The 16,122-nt window shown below is 43.0% G+C and overlaps 1 protein-coding gene across 7 annotated transcripts in view; it reads right to left on the bottom strand.

The window, feature by feature from the left end:
- The window catches only part of ZNF75D (zinc finger protein 75D), a 26,724-nt gene extending 11,602 nt beyond the window's left edge, over window positions 1-15,122 (bottom strand). For 3 of the 7 annotated variants that reach the window (XM_040266210.1, XM_040266207.1, XM_040266209.1), the window contains exons 1-5: window positions 14,786-15,047; window positions 12,423-12,946; window positions 11,044-11,233; window positions 10,242-10,333; window positions 9,786-9,912 (exon numbers count right to left, since the gene is read on the bottom strand). In XM_040266210.1, coding sequence (XP_040122144.1) covers window positions 9,786-9,912; window positions 10,242-10,333; window positions 11,044-11,233; window positions 12,423-12,869 — 856 coding nt within the window. In that variant the 5' untranslated portion in view covers window positions 12,870-12,946; window positions 14,786-15,047. Of the gene's footprint in view, window positions 1-3,053; window positions 3,972-9,785; window positions 9,913-10,241; window positions 10,334-11,043; window positions 11,234-12,422; window positions 12,947-14,785 lie in introns of those variants that run through there. The other 4 variants (XM_040266206.1, XM_040266208.1, XM_040266205.1 and 1 more) reach the window with 3 other exon arrangements.
- Window positions 15,123-16,122: the final 1,000 nt, after the last annotated feature.

Below are 16,122 nucleotides of genomic sequence, written 5' to 3'. Positions count from 1 at the left end.
ACCATTTCTGTCCTTTATCGAGCCCATCTTTGCATGAAATGTTCCCTTGGTATCTCTAATTTTCTTGAAGAGATCTCTAGTCTTTCCCATTCTGTTGTTTTCCTCTATTTCTTTGCATTGATCGCTGAGGAAGGCTTTCTTATCTCTTCTTGCTATTCTTTGGAACTCTGCATTCAGATGCTTTATCTTTCCTTTTCTCCTTTGCTTTTCACCTCTCTTCTTTTCACAGCTATTTGTAAGGCCTCCCCAGACAGCCATTTTGCTTTTTTGCATTTCTTTTCCATGGGGATGGTCTTGATCCCTGTCTCCTGTACAGTGCCACGAACCTCCGTCCATAGTTCATCAGGCACTCTATCTATCAGATCTAGACCCTTAAATCTATTTCTCACTTCCACTGTATAATCATAAGGGATTTGATTGAGGTCATACCTGAATGGTCTAGCGGTTTTCCCTACTTTTGCTTCCCAGAGCTGGCCTGGCCTCCTCCTTCCCTCCTTCCCCCAGGTGGTCTGGAAGATCAAGAGGTGACAGGTGATCACCACCACTCCTCCTCATGTGCTCATGACTGTTGATCCTCAGGAGGATGGCCCTCCCTCCCCTTCACTTTTTCCACAGCTGCATCCCTCGCCTGGCCCATGACAGTAGGAAGGAGGAGGTGGCACAGAGGGAGGGAAGAAGGCAAACACAGTGACAGGAATGGACGGCCTTCACAGCCACTATGTCTGACCACCCAGCCTGGGACAGGCTTTTGTAGGGAATCCCCTCCTTATTAGGAAAAGCTTCCCTCCATCCCACCCCAACAGGGTCATCATGGTGACCAACAACCTAACATCTCATGCTTTTCAAAAACTACAAAGAGGTAGCAAAGAGAGCTTTTGAATCTGACAACAAGAAGACCATAATTTCATTTTTCTTCTCTCCCTGCCCTTTCTCGGTCACTGTGCCTATTCCCCCGGGGACAGAGGGACAGTTTACACTCACAATTCGTGGTGGCTGAAGCGGGCATGGCCATGGCCAAGGGAGCAAGGCAGTGATGGAGGAAGAGGCTGCTGGGATGGGAGAAGGGCTGGAAAGGATGCCCCACAGGCTCTTTGGTAGCAGTCATGTCAGTTTTCTGGGCAGAAGTTGAAGAGACATGTCTTGCATGAACTGGCCTGCACATGAGGACAGGTCCTGGTACCTTGGTCACAGTGGGCAGTGGCACTCTGCTCCCTGAGCCCTTGACTCCCAACCTCAGGCATCACAGAGATTGCAAGGCAAAAGACCACTGCCTGCTGCTCTCCTGGCTCCATTCTCGGCCCATCTTTTCCCTGATATCCCTCACTTGCTCTGAGTCGGAGCACAGTGGTGGAAATAGAGGAGCCCACAGCCCTCACCCCTGGCTCTGGTCATCTTTCGTCTCTTCAGTGCCATCTCTGCCTGTGGGATCTTAAGTGGTCTCTCCATTTTGTCCCCTGAATGAATGTCCAGCCTGCATCTCCAGTCCCCTGGATTTTGTATGATGTCTCCCTTGTCCTGAGAAAAGCATTGGAGTTCTCACCTCTTTAGCCACATTCCGGGGAGGTGGCTAGTGAGTATGAAGCAGAATGACATCTCTCCTTCATTCCATCCTGCCCTTTCTTCCCTTAGTGCCCACTTCTGAGATGGTGAGGGCTGATATGAGTGGTCAAGACGCATGGGGAAGAGGGCTCTGCGAGGCCATGGCAGAGGGTTGAAAGGGAAAAATAGGTACTAATGAGTCAGCCAGGAGACCCAACTTCTACGTTCTGTTCCACTACAACAAGAATGTCCTTTCTTCCTGGAGCAGTGGAGTATCTGAACTTGGAACCAGGAATTCCCAATCCTCTTCCTGTTTCTATTTACATCTAAAAGGTCGTTCTGCCATTTATGCCTTTAAAAAAAAATAAACAACTATCTCTGTAGCAGGTGAGAAGTTGCTGTGTAACACAGAGCCCAGCCAGGTGCTAAAGCTACAAGTGTTCTGAGTGGGGACAGCACTTTGGGAAGATGGAATGCCCTTTTGCCAACCTGTTCTCAGGAACTTTGGTGAATTGGCAGTAACTACTGGCTCCATCTGCACAGTACTTCCTTCAATTTGAGTCCATCTCTTCTTTCTAAATGCTACACATGGACTCTCCTGGCTGTTCAGTTAGGACTCCATGCTTCCACTGCAGGGGGCACAGGTTTGATCCCTGGTCCGGGAACTAAAATCCCAACGTGAACAAACCAGTTTCTATCTGACCTGGCTTTCAGTGAGCCATCACTTTTAAGTCATAGGCCTTACCCTGCTCTGACTGGACATCCCCTCCTAGCATCCAGTGTTCACTGAGGCTACAAGACCATGAGGCCATAGGGCTCTCCTTACCATTCTGAATAATTCAGTTTGCAAAATCTCCAGATCTTCCTGCAAAGCATCCATACGTATGAAGCAATGCCTGAACAGCCATACAAGTTGGCCTCCTGTTAGGTCCTGGAGCAGGGTGGCATCAACTTGAAAGTTTTCTAGTCCATATAATGAAAGTTTAAAAAAAAAGGCCACTCACATGCCCTATCCCTTCTACGAAGATAGGTACTCGGAAGAGAGCCCAGGCTGCCTCCTTCATCATTTCAGTCTAAATACCTCAGTGTCGAAGGATCAGCAGGAAGAAAGGTATCAAGTGCTTCCAAGGCCCCTAGGCCTTTGCTTAATGCTAGAATTAATTGACAGAAAACACTGCAGTAGTGGGTGCTCAAGGGAGAGGCAACTAGAATGGGGGTACTTCTCCCAGGGCAAACACTGAAACTTCTCTTCCTGTTTCAGGATACAGTTCCCTGAACCCTGGACTTAGGTTGTTCATGTAGATAGGATGACAGCCACAGATACTGCCTCAAACTTAGTAATTCATTCTGAGCTCCCTTCAGAGAAACTGTATACTCTTATGATCCATCTCTACTGAGAAAGAATGGGAGTAGAATTCCTCACCATCATGTATTTACTGAGTACCTGATACCTGAAGAATTTAGATCATGGAGGATGGGGAGGCTGAGTAACCAGACAGATACAAACAGGTAACTTCAAAGAACAATTCCACTCTTTTATTTATAAAGAACTTTGCAGGTATTGGTAGTAGGCACTGAAGATACAAAGCTGCATAAAACAGAGTTTAGATTCCTTTTTGCGAAACATCCCATGTGCCCCTCCTAAAAGCATTGTTACTGGCTACTTCAACATTATGCACTCTTTCATCACATCCAGTATCTATCTCTAAATGGTGACTTTCCTCAGACTGGAGACACTGGACCTGATTCCCTTCTCTTGTGGAGTTTCTGGTGTCTAAGAAGGCTTGAACGCCTGCTGAAATTTCTCTTGCATATGCTACAGGTATAAGGCTGCTCACCTGTGTGGGTTCTCTGGTGTTTAATAAGGTGGGAGTTCTGAATGAATCTTTTCCCACATTCATAACATTTAAAGGGCTTCTCTCCAGTGTGAATTCTTAGGTGTGTGTGTAGATTTGTGTTATGACTAAAGCTTTTTCCACACCATGAGCATCTATATGGTTTAACTCCTCGGTGTGCCATTAAGTGCTTACTAAGATCTGAACTCCATCTAAACCACTTACTACATTCGTGACATTTATAGGGTTTCTCTTCAGTATGCACCCTCTGGTGCTTATTAAGGTCAGAGCTAACTCTGAAGCTTTTTCCACATTCCTGACATTTAAAAGGTTTCTCTCCCTCATAGCCTTTCCTATGAACACCTACAGGTTTTGGAAGCTCTTGTTTACAATTTTTAAGTTTCTTTCTTTTCCTCCCTGGAAAGGTACAAAGTCGCTTCCGTACCCTGCATGTACCACCGTGATTTTCATTGCCCGTTGTTGTCTCAGCATTTTTCATTGTGGCCTTTCTTAATACTTTGCGTCCTGATGGTTGTATCTCTAATGTAGGAAGAGATACAGGTGGGTCATTTCCAGTGTCATTTTTGAGCTTTAACCCTGTTGGAATAAACAGAAGAATCAGCCACCTGTTTCCCAGAACAAGAAACCTGTAGGCATGGCAAGAAAAATCAACACTGACAGCTTTCTAAAAATACAGGAACAAGGGATTTTTGGTCCAATCTGGACAAAATGGCACAGACCCATTTCTCCCTGGTCTTCCTTTCTGGGCACAACAACAAATCCATTCAAGAATGCAAGATACAATGAACAGACAATTCTAAAAAGTGGTAAGAGGAAGGCAAAATCGTTTGGGACTCCAGGACTGTAAGAGTAACACAGTAGGTATCTTACATCCCCACATCCAAAAAATGTAGGCAACCCAGATCTAGTGTTTTCCAAATCTCAACTGAGCAACAGAAGGCTACCTGAATAGGCTTACTCCATCCGCAATCTGAAATGGGAAACCTTCTGACAACATCAGAACTCCAATCGGAGACATCAGATTTGCCATGCAGAACTAGCAAGATGGACCTAGCTAACCAGCCACTAGCAGCCTGCCCCAGGAAGCTTCTTCATCCCTATGGGTCAGAGATTCCCACCGAGAGACACTCTAGCCTAAGTAAAGATCTTCCTCATTCCTCACTCTTTGGCAGCATGAGCAGGAGCACATGGGAATCCCAGCAGTACCACATAAATCAAGGAGACCAAAATAACACCATAAAGGCTCTGAAAATTATGTCACTAGACACATATTCCACAAAGTAGGAAAGAACTTACATGCTAAACTAAAACAGAGTGACTGCCCATTAAAATATTTAAATAGGACCCAGACTCTCCTAACATAATAGACAAAATGATCAGGATACAAAAAAATAAATCACACAGCACACCTAGAACCAAAAAAAAAAAAAACCCCACACAATTTGAGTGAGAAAAGGCAATCTGACAAAAATGGAATCAGATTGGTAATCAAAACCAGAAAGACAATAGAAAAATTTTAAATATATGGAAACAAATGGAAATATACTTCTAAATAATCCATGATTCAAAGAGAAAGTCTCAAGGGAAATTTAAAAATACATAATTAAATGAAAATGAAATTATAATATATCAAAATATGTGGAATGCAGCTATAGGAATGCTCAGAGGAAAATGTATAGCCCTAAAGGCATACAATAGAAAAGAGAAAAGCTCTCAAATAAATAATCTAAGTTTCTACCTCAAGAAACTAGAAAAAAAGGAAAATAAAAGTTGAAGAAAGGAATAATAAAGATTACAGCAGAAATTAAACAAAAAACTTGCTCCTCAAAAAATTAATAAAATTGATAAACCTGTATTAACTTAGGCAAAAATGAAAGAAGATGCAAACCATCCATATTAGGAAGGAAATTGGGTCTATCACTACACATTCTGCAGCAATTAAAGAGATAATAACAGAATACTATAACCAACTTATGTTCACACATTTTAAGTTAGGGGAAAATGGGTAAATTTCTCAAAATCTCCAACCAGCAGAATTCAACCAGTGTGAAATAGATCTGAACAGCACTCTGAAAATTAAAAATTGAATTCATAATTAAAAAGCTGCCAAAACAGACATCTCCAGATTCATATAGTGTTACTGGAGAATTCTACAAAATATCTATACAATTAACACCACTTTTATATCATCTCTTCCAGAAAAGAAAAAATACTACCCAAATCATTTCATAAGGCCAGTAATTACCCTGATAACAAAATCACACAAAGGCAGTACTAAAAAGGAAAACTACAGACTAACATCTCCCATGAACTTCAACACAAAAATCCTCAACAAAATATTGGCAATCTGAATGTAACAATATGTAAGCATTATATACCATGATCAAGTAGGATTTCGATATTTGAAATCAATCAACATAACCCACCATATACCAACAAGCTTTGAAAGATCATAATCCCATTAACTGACACAGAAAAGTATTTGACAAACCCTACATCCATTAATGATAAAAAAAACAACTCAAGAAGGACTTCCTTGGTGGACCAGTGGCTAAGACTCCACATTCCCAATACAAGGAGCCCAGGTTCAATTCCTGGTCAGGGAACTAGATACTGAAATGATGCAACTAAGAATTTGTATGCCACAACTAAGAGTTTACACACTTCAACTAAAAAAATCCCGAGTGCTGCAAAGAAGACCTAGCACAGCCAAAAATAAATAAATAAAACTCTAGGAAAGTTAGGAATTATATCAACTTGATAAAATATCAATAAAAACCCTGCACTAACATCACATGTAATAGTGAAAGACATAACGTTTCCATGATAAAATTGGGAAGAAGGCAAGGATGTTTGCTCTCACCATTCTTATTCAACATTATACCAGAAGTTGGACCTATTGCAACAAGGTAAAAAATAAAAAGCACTGTAGATCATGTGACTATGTATAAAAATCCCAGGAAAAACCTTCTTAGAACTAATAAGCAAGTTCAGAAGGGTCACAGGATAAAAGAATAAAACATAAAATTAGAGGCATACCTATATAAAAACAGTGAACATTTGTTTTAACAAAAATTTAAAATACCATTTACAGTTGTTATATTTGGCAAACATGTAGAGGATATGCAGACTGAAAATTATAAAAAGTAGATGAACAACTATACTCCAACAAAAACATAAGTAAAATAAATTTTTTTCTCTATCAAAAAGTTGGTGATGGGACTTCCCTGGTAGTCCAGTGGTTAAGAATCCATCTTCCAATGCAGGGGACTCAGGTTTGATCCCTGGTTGGAGAACTAAAATCCCACATGCCAGAGCAATGAAGCTGTTGCTGCTGCTAAGTCACTTCAGTCCTGTCCGACTCTGTGCGACCCCACAGACGGCAGCCCACCAGGCTCCCCTGTCCCTGGAATTCTCCAGGCAAGAACACCAGAGTGGGTTGCCATTTCCTTCTCCAGTGCATGAAAGTGAAAAGTGAAAGTGAAGTCGCTCAGTCGTATCCGACTCTTAGCGACCCCATGGACTGCAGCCTACCAGGCTCCTCCATCCACAGTATTTTCCAGGCAAGAGTACTGGAGTGGGGTGCCATTGCCTTCTCTGGGCAATGAAGCTAGCACAGTGTAACTAGAGAGAGCCCTCAAGCTGTAACTAGAGAAACCTGCACACCACAATAAAGACGCAGTGAAGCCAAAATAAATAAATAAATAAATAAATAAATTTAAATGATGAAAGAAATCAAAGAAAACTTGAACAAACATACTGTGTTCATTATTTGGAAAAATCAACACAGTAAAGATATCATTCCTCCTCAAATTAACATATGGTTTAATGTAATTTCTAGTGAAATTCCAAAAAAGTTTCTTCTAGATAAGCTTATTCTAAAATTTACATGGAAAGGGACAGGCCCTAGCATAGCTTAAAATAAAATTTATCTTGACAAAAGAATAAAGTGGGAAGAAAGATTCTATCTGATTCAGGCTTTCTATATTGTATAGCTACAGTAATCAAGACAGTGCAATATTGGCAGAGGGACAGACACATAACTCAATGGAACAAAACAGATACACAAGTATGCCCAACTGATTTTGACAAAAGTGCAAAAATAATTCAATGGAGGAAGGCCAGCCTTTTCAATAAACAAAGCTGAAGCAACTGGACCTACATAGGCAAAAAAACAAATGAGCTTCAATCTAAATTGCATATCTTATATAGAATTTACTCAATATGAATCACAGACTTAAATGCAAACTTAAAAAACTTTTAGGAAAAACACAGAAAATTTTAGGGATCTATGGCTAGCCCTGATAGCAAAAATACAATCGGTAAAAGGAAAGGTAAAAAATTGGGCATCAAAATAAAAAACTTACTCTGTGGAAACCCATGGGAAGAGAATAAAAAGAAAAATATACATATTTGGGGAAACTACTTGCAAACCATATACCCAAGAAAGCACTACAATCTATAAAAGAACTCTCAAAATTCAACAGTTAAAAAACAACCTAATGAAAACCATGGCAAAGGCTGTTTCACTGAAGATAACATAAAGATGGCAAATAAGCACATGAAAAACTACAACATCATTAGCTATTAGCGAAATGCAAGTCCAAGCCACAATAAGATAACATTACATACTTAACAGAAGGCCAAAAAAATTTTTTAAATGGTAATACTATTAAACAATGGCAAGAATGTAGAGAAACTGGATCACATCCGTTGCTGGCTAGGAAGGTAAAATGATGCAGCCACTCTGAAAAACAGTTTAGCATTAAACATCTAATTACCATATGAAACAGCAATTTCACTCTCTATCCCAGAGAAACGAAAACTTACCGTCTCTACACAAAATTCTGTACAGGAATGTTCATGGCAGCTTTATTCGCAATAGCCCAAGACTGAAGACAGCAAAAATATCTTTCAATGGATGAATGGTTAAACAAATTGTGGTTTATCAATATTAGGGAATGCTTCTCAGCAGTAAAAATGAATGAACTACTGACACACACAATAACTTAGATGAATTTCCAGGGAATTATTGTGAAGGAGCAAAGTTAATCTCCCAAAGCTACATATTTTATGACTCTAATCATATATTTTTGAAATGGCAAAATTTTTAAAAACTGTAAGCAGATCAGTGGTTGGCCTAGGTTGGTGATGAGGTAGGGTGTGGGAGGGAAGTGTGTGTTGTTATATTGATAAAAGGGCAACAGGAAGCATCCTTGTGGTAATGTATCTTGATTGGGGTGGTGAATATACAAACCTCCACATGTGATAAAACCTTACAGAACTAAATACATACACACCCACAAATGAATACAAGGAAAAACAGAAATATGAATAAGGTCAGTGGACTAAACCCATTTTATTATCCTGGTTGTGACATTATATACGTTTGCAAAAGTTATCATTGAGGGAAAACGGGTAAAGTGTATATGGGTTCTTTGTATTACATTTTAAATATGCATGTGTATCTACAAATAAGTCAATAAAGAGATTAATTTTTAAAAATATATAGGAACAAAATCTTAAAATTGTTAAGCCCTTATAAAGGCTCCTATTAAGGAATTTTCTCCTCTTCCTATATGTACATTTACCTCAAAAAGACCCCCCAAGAATGTCCTTGAACTCTTAGGGACGTTGGGTCTATGGTTCTTGCCCTTGTGCTAAACAGATCACTTTAAGTGTAGGGTGCAATGATAATGCTCTGAGAATAAAACTTGGAGGTCATGGACTGCCATCTAAATTCCAGACTATTTCAGAAAAAGTGAATAACTTTATACTTTTATTTACTCCAAACATTTAAATGGGCGGAATCTTAAACTCAGTATCTTCTTTATATTCTACCGTGGCTGTGGGTGGATATGCAATGAGGAAGCTAGGAACTAACCCTAAGGACACATGGAAAAGTCGTGGGACTGAAGTCCTGTGGTATTCCTGGTTAGAGACGAGGTGGCAGAGACCAGGATGGTAAGAGCAGAAGAGGTTGAGACATGGTTGTATTCAGGACCTATTTCAAAGACAGTTAAGAGTACTTGCTCACTGATTGGCTGGGGGGTAGAGTATAACAAAAGGACTGGAAAAAAGGATAACAGAGGTTTGGAGCCTGAACAACTGGGTAAACTGTGCTTTCTACTGACATGGAAAAGATGTGCAAAGAGTGGGCTTGCAGGGTAGGGCAAGAGTATGATAAATCAAGCAGTCTACTTAGGAGAAAGACGTGTGTAGAAACCTCTCCAGGTGATCTGGATCTGCCTTCCCTTTCCCTCACACCATCAAGCTGAGAACCAACCCACTGCTGGGACACTGGGACACTCTCACAGGTGTGCATTTTCCATGAACTGAGGATGTAACAGATTGCTCAATTGCTGTACAAAAGAAAGGAAGACTCTTTACCTAGAGAGGTGACATTCTCATAGACTTCCTGCATTACATCAAGGTAGAGGGTCCTCTGATTAGGGTCCATTATTAGCCATTCTTCCTCGGAAAAATAGAAGGCCACATCTTCAAATGTCAACGGCCTCTGAAGAAGAGAGTAAGTTGTAGTTCAGTACTCGCTACAACAGAAGCCATCCTATCACTCATCTCTGAATTACATGGGAGGCCAGTTACCAAAAAAGCTAAGAGAAGATTCAAGGGAAAAGAAGTGAGATGACAGAAAAGGTGCCCAAGAGATCAGTACACAGCTTGGGAGGTGCCCAATTCCACAGCGTCAATCCTAGCTGCCTAGGGAACACCTGGGGCTAATGTGCCTCAGAGCATCTGCTGTGTAAGGTAGGATCATGGGCAGCAGAGAAAAGCAGACAAGGCCCCATTCAGGTTACCTGAAAAAGCTTGTAAAGTACAGCTCACCTGGGACTTAGGCAAGGTGAGCTCAGATGCCATCTTCCAGCTTAGGATGCTTTTCTGCTCACAAAAGGTTAGACTCTCTTCATCAGGCACAGCTGTGGGGAAGGAGCCAGAAAAAAATATATATTTTCTGTTTATGAATACCCCAAACCAATTTCTACAGTCTAGGACTCCTTCAGTAAAGACAGCTCACCTTCACGTGTGTGTGTGTGTGTGCACGAGCGTGCTCACATATGTACCGGAAGTGGCCTTCTCCTTATAAATCAGAACCAAAAAACCCCCACTCCATAGAATTGGTTCCCAGTTTTCATTAAATAAAAGGAAATCCATTGTTTTTCCTCTCATTAAAGAAAATGTTCACTGAGCTGGGCAAGCATTAGAGGTGTTTGAAAATTAAAACCTTGGGTCCTCCAGTGTATGGTGGAAAACATGGGAGATTTCTTTTATTACTTTTTTCCTGGTGTACAATTCTCTTCCCATTCTGCCACTGACAGCCCATTTCTGATCCCAATTTCTCCTCTTAACGGTGAGATAACCCCGCCTTGTCCCTGCTCTACCTTCTTCTCCCCTCTCAAATTTCTATAGAAAAAGGTCCACATTGTGAACACCAGGGTTCTGTGGTCTGGATGCTTCTGTACCCCAGAATGACCTTCACCTTCACCCACCACTGACCTACTGTACTCCCACTAGAAAGACATCCTAACTGAAAGCATGACTGGGAACCTGGAAAATTCCCATGACATGCTACCTGAACCAATTACTATCACAGCTTCCAGGAGAAGATAATTATGATGAAACTCCTCACCTCCTTCACACACAGGCTGGGTTTCTTTGTGAGTATTCCAGCCCGGCTCTTGCAGTACCTGGTATATATTCGAACATTTTTCCTGGAACACACCCATTGGTTGGGGCTCTGCTGGCTTCCACTTAAAGCCTGGGGCCACTGCTGTTCCTCCCAAGAGCACTGTGTCCTTTCCCAGTTCATGCGCTGTGACCTAGAAATAATCCTCAAACTCATTAGCAAAGAGCTTTTGGTTTTGGGGTGATGACAGAAGAACAAACAAGAGTAGAGTCCACGTTTGGGGAGTGTGTAAGGAAGTAATTTTAAAAAATGAAGAGATATTGCGCCATGATTTTCTCACAAGGAACTGTACACATGATCTGGGAAAATCAGATTAAAATGAGAGAAGCTATGACTGTTGCTGGCCTCCACACCTCCCTGGACAGCCACAGCTCAGGCCAAGAGCAGGGTAGGGGCAGGCTGCCTGTTCTCTCACTGCCTCCACTCTCTTGCTTTCTAGACTTGGATCCTTGATTTAGTGGACTTTTATTTTCTAGTTTTCTCTAAAGAATAAGAAAATGAATAAAAAAGGGTTTTCGGTCAGTTAGATTTTCCAATCCTCCCACGTCCAGGGAACAATTTCATGGAGGAAGGGGATGCAGCAGAGGAAAAAATGGGGGAAGAGCTGGATTCAACTTTCCTCCATACACTTCAGGTGTATAAGACACTTGTGCTCCTCAAGGTGGGCTCTCAAGGAGAGGAAGGAAGTATGCTGCCATCTCCCCAGGGCAGACCTGGTTACCCACTCAGCAGCAAGGCCAAGGGAAAGCATGAAGGAAGGCCACAGAGGCTCTTTTCTCCTGGCCCTGAGATGTGTGTTCCCATCCCAGAGAGCACCACCCCTCAGCATTCAGATTTTCTCCAATTTTCTGTTAGCTTTTTTCTCCTTTCTGATCCTTGTTTCCCTTTTCTCTTTCCATTTCTTCTCTTTCTTTGCAGTCTCCCCAGAAAGGTTTTATTTATACTTTGGCTGCTACCCTCTCCTGCCTTTGACCTTTAAAACCCTGCATTCAGAGGTTTTTTCCTCCCTTCCTAGCATTTTCTTGCCTTTTATTTCTTGGCTGCTAAGTCCTGCCTCCTTGGCCATCTAGGCCAGGCCCACCACCTTCAATTCACCCGGGTCCTAAAGAGGGCAAAATACATTTCTTTTTTCTAAGGCCATGAAAAGACTCTCAGGAACTCCCAAACCTGGAAGCTGTCACTGCTCAAGTCTGTGATTTCAGATTGCACTTAGTTATTCTAGAGGAACAACAGAAGAGTGATGTAATCCATCTCATTCTCCAATTATTGACCCCACTTTCACCCTCTTTCACAGTGTACATGTAAGGAATCTTTCTGCTCACCTCATTGCTTATTCCACCATATTCTCTCTTAAAGCGGTCTACCAGGGCCACAGCCTCTTTGACGTTCTGTGGATGATACTTCTGCACCCAGCTCTGGATACGACTGGGGAGACCTTCCAGGAACTGCTCCAGCACCAGCAATTCCAAGATTTGCTCTTTTGAGTGGATCTCTGGCCTCAGCCACTGATAGCATAATTCCTGCAGTTGGCTGATAGCCTCATACGGTCCAGGTGCGTCATGATAACAGAAGCTCCGGAAGTGCTTGCGAGCACTCTCAGGACTAAGACTGCCCATCTGTGGGCTGGATTTCTTACTCTTATTGGAACTCTCTTTCACAGACCTCTTAGTTCCCTGCAAAACCTCCACATGTGGGTACAAGCATGCATTCGCCTTCACATGGCTCATCATTATTTGCTCTGGGAACCGTTTTTCTCCTACTTGTGACATCCTCCTGGGCCACCTGATAACTGAGGCCTTGTCAGGTTTGGTACAAAACCAATGAGTGGATCTTCTCCCCAAGGGCACTGAGAGAGGGGAGGAAAAAAAAAGTACACATCAAGAATAAAGCCACATGACGCACATTTATTATTTATAGTTATCAGAGAAGAAGGAACAGAACGTTATCAGAAAAGGAGGAACAGAAAGTAACTGTTCTGCCTCCTCTTTAAAATTAACTGCCATTCCTGAAGACTCAAGACTCAGGACATGTTTTCAACCTTTCCTCTGTTACCCAACTTTGAAACAAATATACAGCTCTGGAAAGACAAATGTTAGTTCATCAGTTTTTCTTTAAGGTTGAGGGATGAAAAACTTGCATGCATTTGCTAAAAGGAGCTTTGATGTTATCCAATACTTAATCTGTGCACTCCCTGTCCCACCTTTATAAACGGGAGTATTTGACTTTCTCTACATTTTAATAGATCATTCCAGTTTCTTATCCTCAGTGAGATGAGGGATAACTGCTCTGTCCCTTCATCTTCTTATGCAGACTGATTCCTTTGCTTCATGGAACATCTATATTCTCTTTTCCATTATATTAATACTGGAAGGGAAACTGAGACACCCAGATCAGCAAAAGAATTAGAGAAAAAGTAACCTTATTCCTTTCAGCAAGTTTCCCCCACTAAGCTATCAGATGGCATCAACACTGCTTCTTTGGTACCTCCTGGGAACACTTATAAAAGTCACTGCCCCTTTCTACCTATGTATGAAAATTTCTGCTCACTTTACTAGAAAAAATGACAGCTGGCTTTGTTTACAAGATATCCAAAGGGTCACACTGTTTTAAAAAAAAAAAAAAAAAAGGAGAAACAGTGACGATTAAGGTGCCTCGGAAACAAGAAAGGTCCTAGAAAACGTAACCCTTGTCTTGACTTTACATTTTCTCAGGGTCATAGAGATTTTTAAGCAAGGCTGAGGATGGCCTTGAGAGTCTGATTTTCTCAGAGGTGACCCAAGAGAAACAACAACAAAGCTCTTTCAAGGAAGCCACAGGTATTCAAAGAAATAGTTGGTTCCTGCTGCCTATCTAGGCTCGAGAGGTACAGAGACACTTCCTGCATTTCTCTGTAAGCAGATACTAATGTCTTGGAGGCTGAAATGATCTCTTTCTCGGAGCTTCCCTGATAGCTCAGTTAGTAAAGAATCCACCAAAAAAAAAAAAAAATCCACCTGCAATGCAGGAGACCCCAGTTCGATTCCTAGGCCGGGAAGATCTGCTGGAAAAGGGATAGGCTACCCACTCCTATATTCTTGGACTTCCCTTGTGGCTCAGGTGGTAAAGAATCCACCCACAATATGGGAGACGCAGGTTCGACCCCTGGGTTGGGGAGACGCTACCCACTCCAGTATTCTGGCCTGGAGAATTCCACGGACTGTATTCGAAAAGAGTTGGGACACAACTGAGCGACTTTCAAATTCACCAGTAATATGCTCATAAGCCAGCAGAAACGGGCAAGTTTCGCTGGGTGCACTGGTAGGCTTTACTGCCCTATGCCCCACCTACACCTTCTGGGTCGAAAGTACCAAAAGCTCTCAACACACCAGCAGCCTCTGAGTCTACTTCAGCAGCAACCCTGGGTTTTATTTCCACAGCGTACAAAAGTTTGCTGCCGAAGATTAGATGTGACTACCTGAGTACCGGCCTCCTCGAGAACAGGTACCGCCGGTTCTCAGAGCCACCCGCCTCCCGGCAAAGACGCCACAGCGAAAACGAAAAGGCCGCGCCCCGGCTAACTTCCGCCCTTCCCCCACCCCCGCTCACCGCAACGCAGCCGGCTCGTGAGGTATCTCTAAGGGTATCGGGGGTTATTTCTCGGGGGTTTCCTGACCAAACCCAGAAGGAAAATCAACTTCTCGATTACCTCCACCCAGCTCTGGCTTCCGTGGACGCCACTTCGCTCTTTCTGGGCTCGGCTATGAAGTCACCACACCTCACGCCGTCGCGGGGAGGAAGGCAGGTCCGGGCTCCCGCGCCCCCGGGGGCTGTGCCAGGAAGGCGCAAGGCCCCGGGAGCGCACGGACCTTGGACTTTCAGTCCCCGCCGCGATCCCTCTAGCGCTTCGAGACCGTACCCCGCCACGCCATTTTGGGGTCTCGTGCGGTCGGCCGGGCGCCGACCGGAAAAGAAAGAGTGGCTTCCGGTGGCTGCGTGATAGCCACGCCCATAACCGCCTTCCCGCCACCTGCGGAGTCACGCGCGCGCGCGAGGCCGGAAGTATCCCGCACGTCCGCCCCATCCTGGGTTCAGCCCCGGATGCAGAAAAAAAAGGACAGTTCAGGTCATCGAGTCTCGGGCTCACGGGAGTCCTAGAGGCGCCGCGAAGCAGGCTGTCTCCTGCGAGCGTCCGCGATCTCGGAACCCCCGACTTGATGCGTGTCTTGCGTCCACGTTACTACTGAATCGCGTTCCAACAGCCGGTGGCCTTTTCTACCGGGAAGTTCGCCTGGTTAGGACCCCTATCTCCGAAAGTCATCACTAGGATTGTCCCGGGACTAGAGTTAAGAGGCTTTTGGTACTCCTGGCCAGACCCCTCGCTGGATCAGAAGCAGCAGTCCCTGGTATTTTTAAAATCCTTTTCTGGTTTGCAGGCACGTGCTTCCCAACTATTATTGTTTATTCTTGTTAGGTAGGTTTTAACCTCATGGTGTCCCTTCCATTTATATTTCCCTTTGACATAGAAAGAAATTCAGATATAGGACGCGGAGTCCGCAGAGTCATGTGGATTACAGGTGGCAGATTTTAGACCAAGTTAGGTCTCCTGTTATACCCCATGCTTTTGCTACTATATTATGCTTCCCTGAAGGACAGGAATCTTGTTTCATCTTACACGTCCTGTAGTGCTTAGCATAGTTCTTTGGAGAAGGCATCTTAGAAAGAACCCGGATATCTCAGGTTGTCAGTGTCTCCAAATTTTCATTGTTTACCTAGTATTGAGCTATTTGGACAAAAGTTATCTATAAGAAAGAGGAGAAACTATGTGTAGCTCAGTTGTACAGTGGAGATGAAACTGACGTCAGTGTGAAAACTCAGTGTGAGAAACTACTCTGGCAATGATACCAGAGATCTGCATGCCAAGGAGGAAAATAAACAAGGAGCGCCTGTCTGCCTTTTAACATGCAAACTAAGATTACACTCAGAAGATAAGGTTAATCTTTATTTGCAGAGCAAAGCTGCCCAGACGTGTGAGAGGACGCAGTG

Source organism: Oryx dammah, unplaced genomic scaffold, assembly GCF_014754425.2.
Source record: "Oryx dammah isolate SB20612 unplaced genomic scaffold, SCBI_Odam_1.1 HiC_scaffold_23, whole genome shotgun sequence".
Taxonomy (NCBI): domain Eukaryota; kingdom Metazoa; phylum Chordata; class Mammalia; order Artiodactyla; family Bovidae; genus Oryx; species Oryx dammah.
This window is presented reverse-complemented; position numbering and strand designations above follow the sequence as displayed.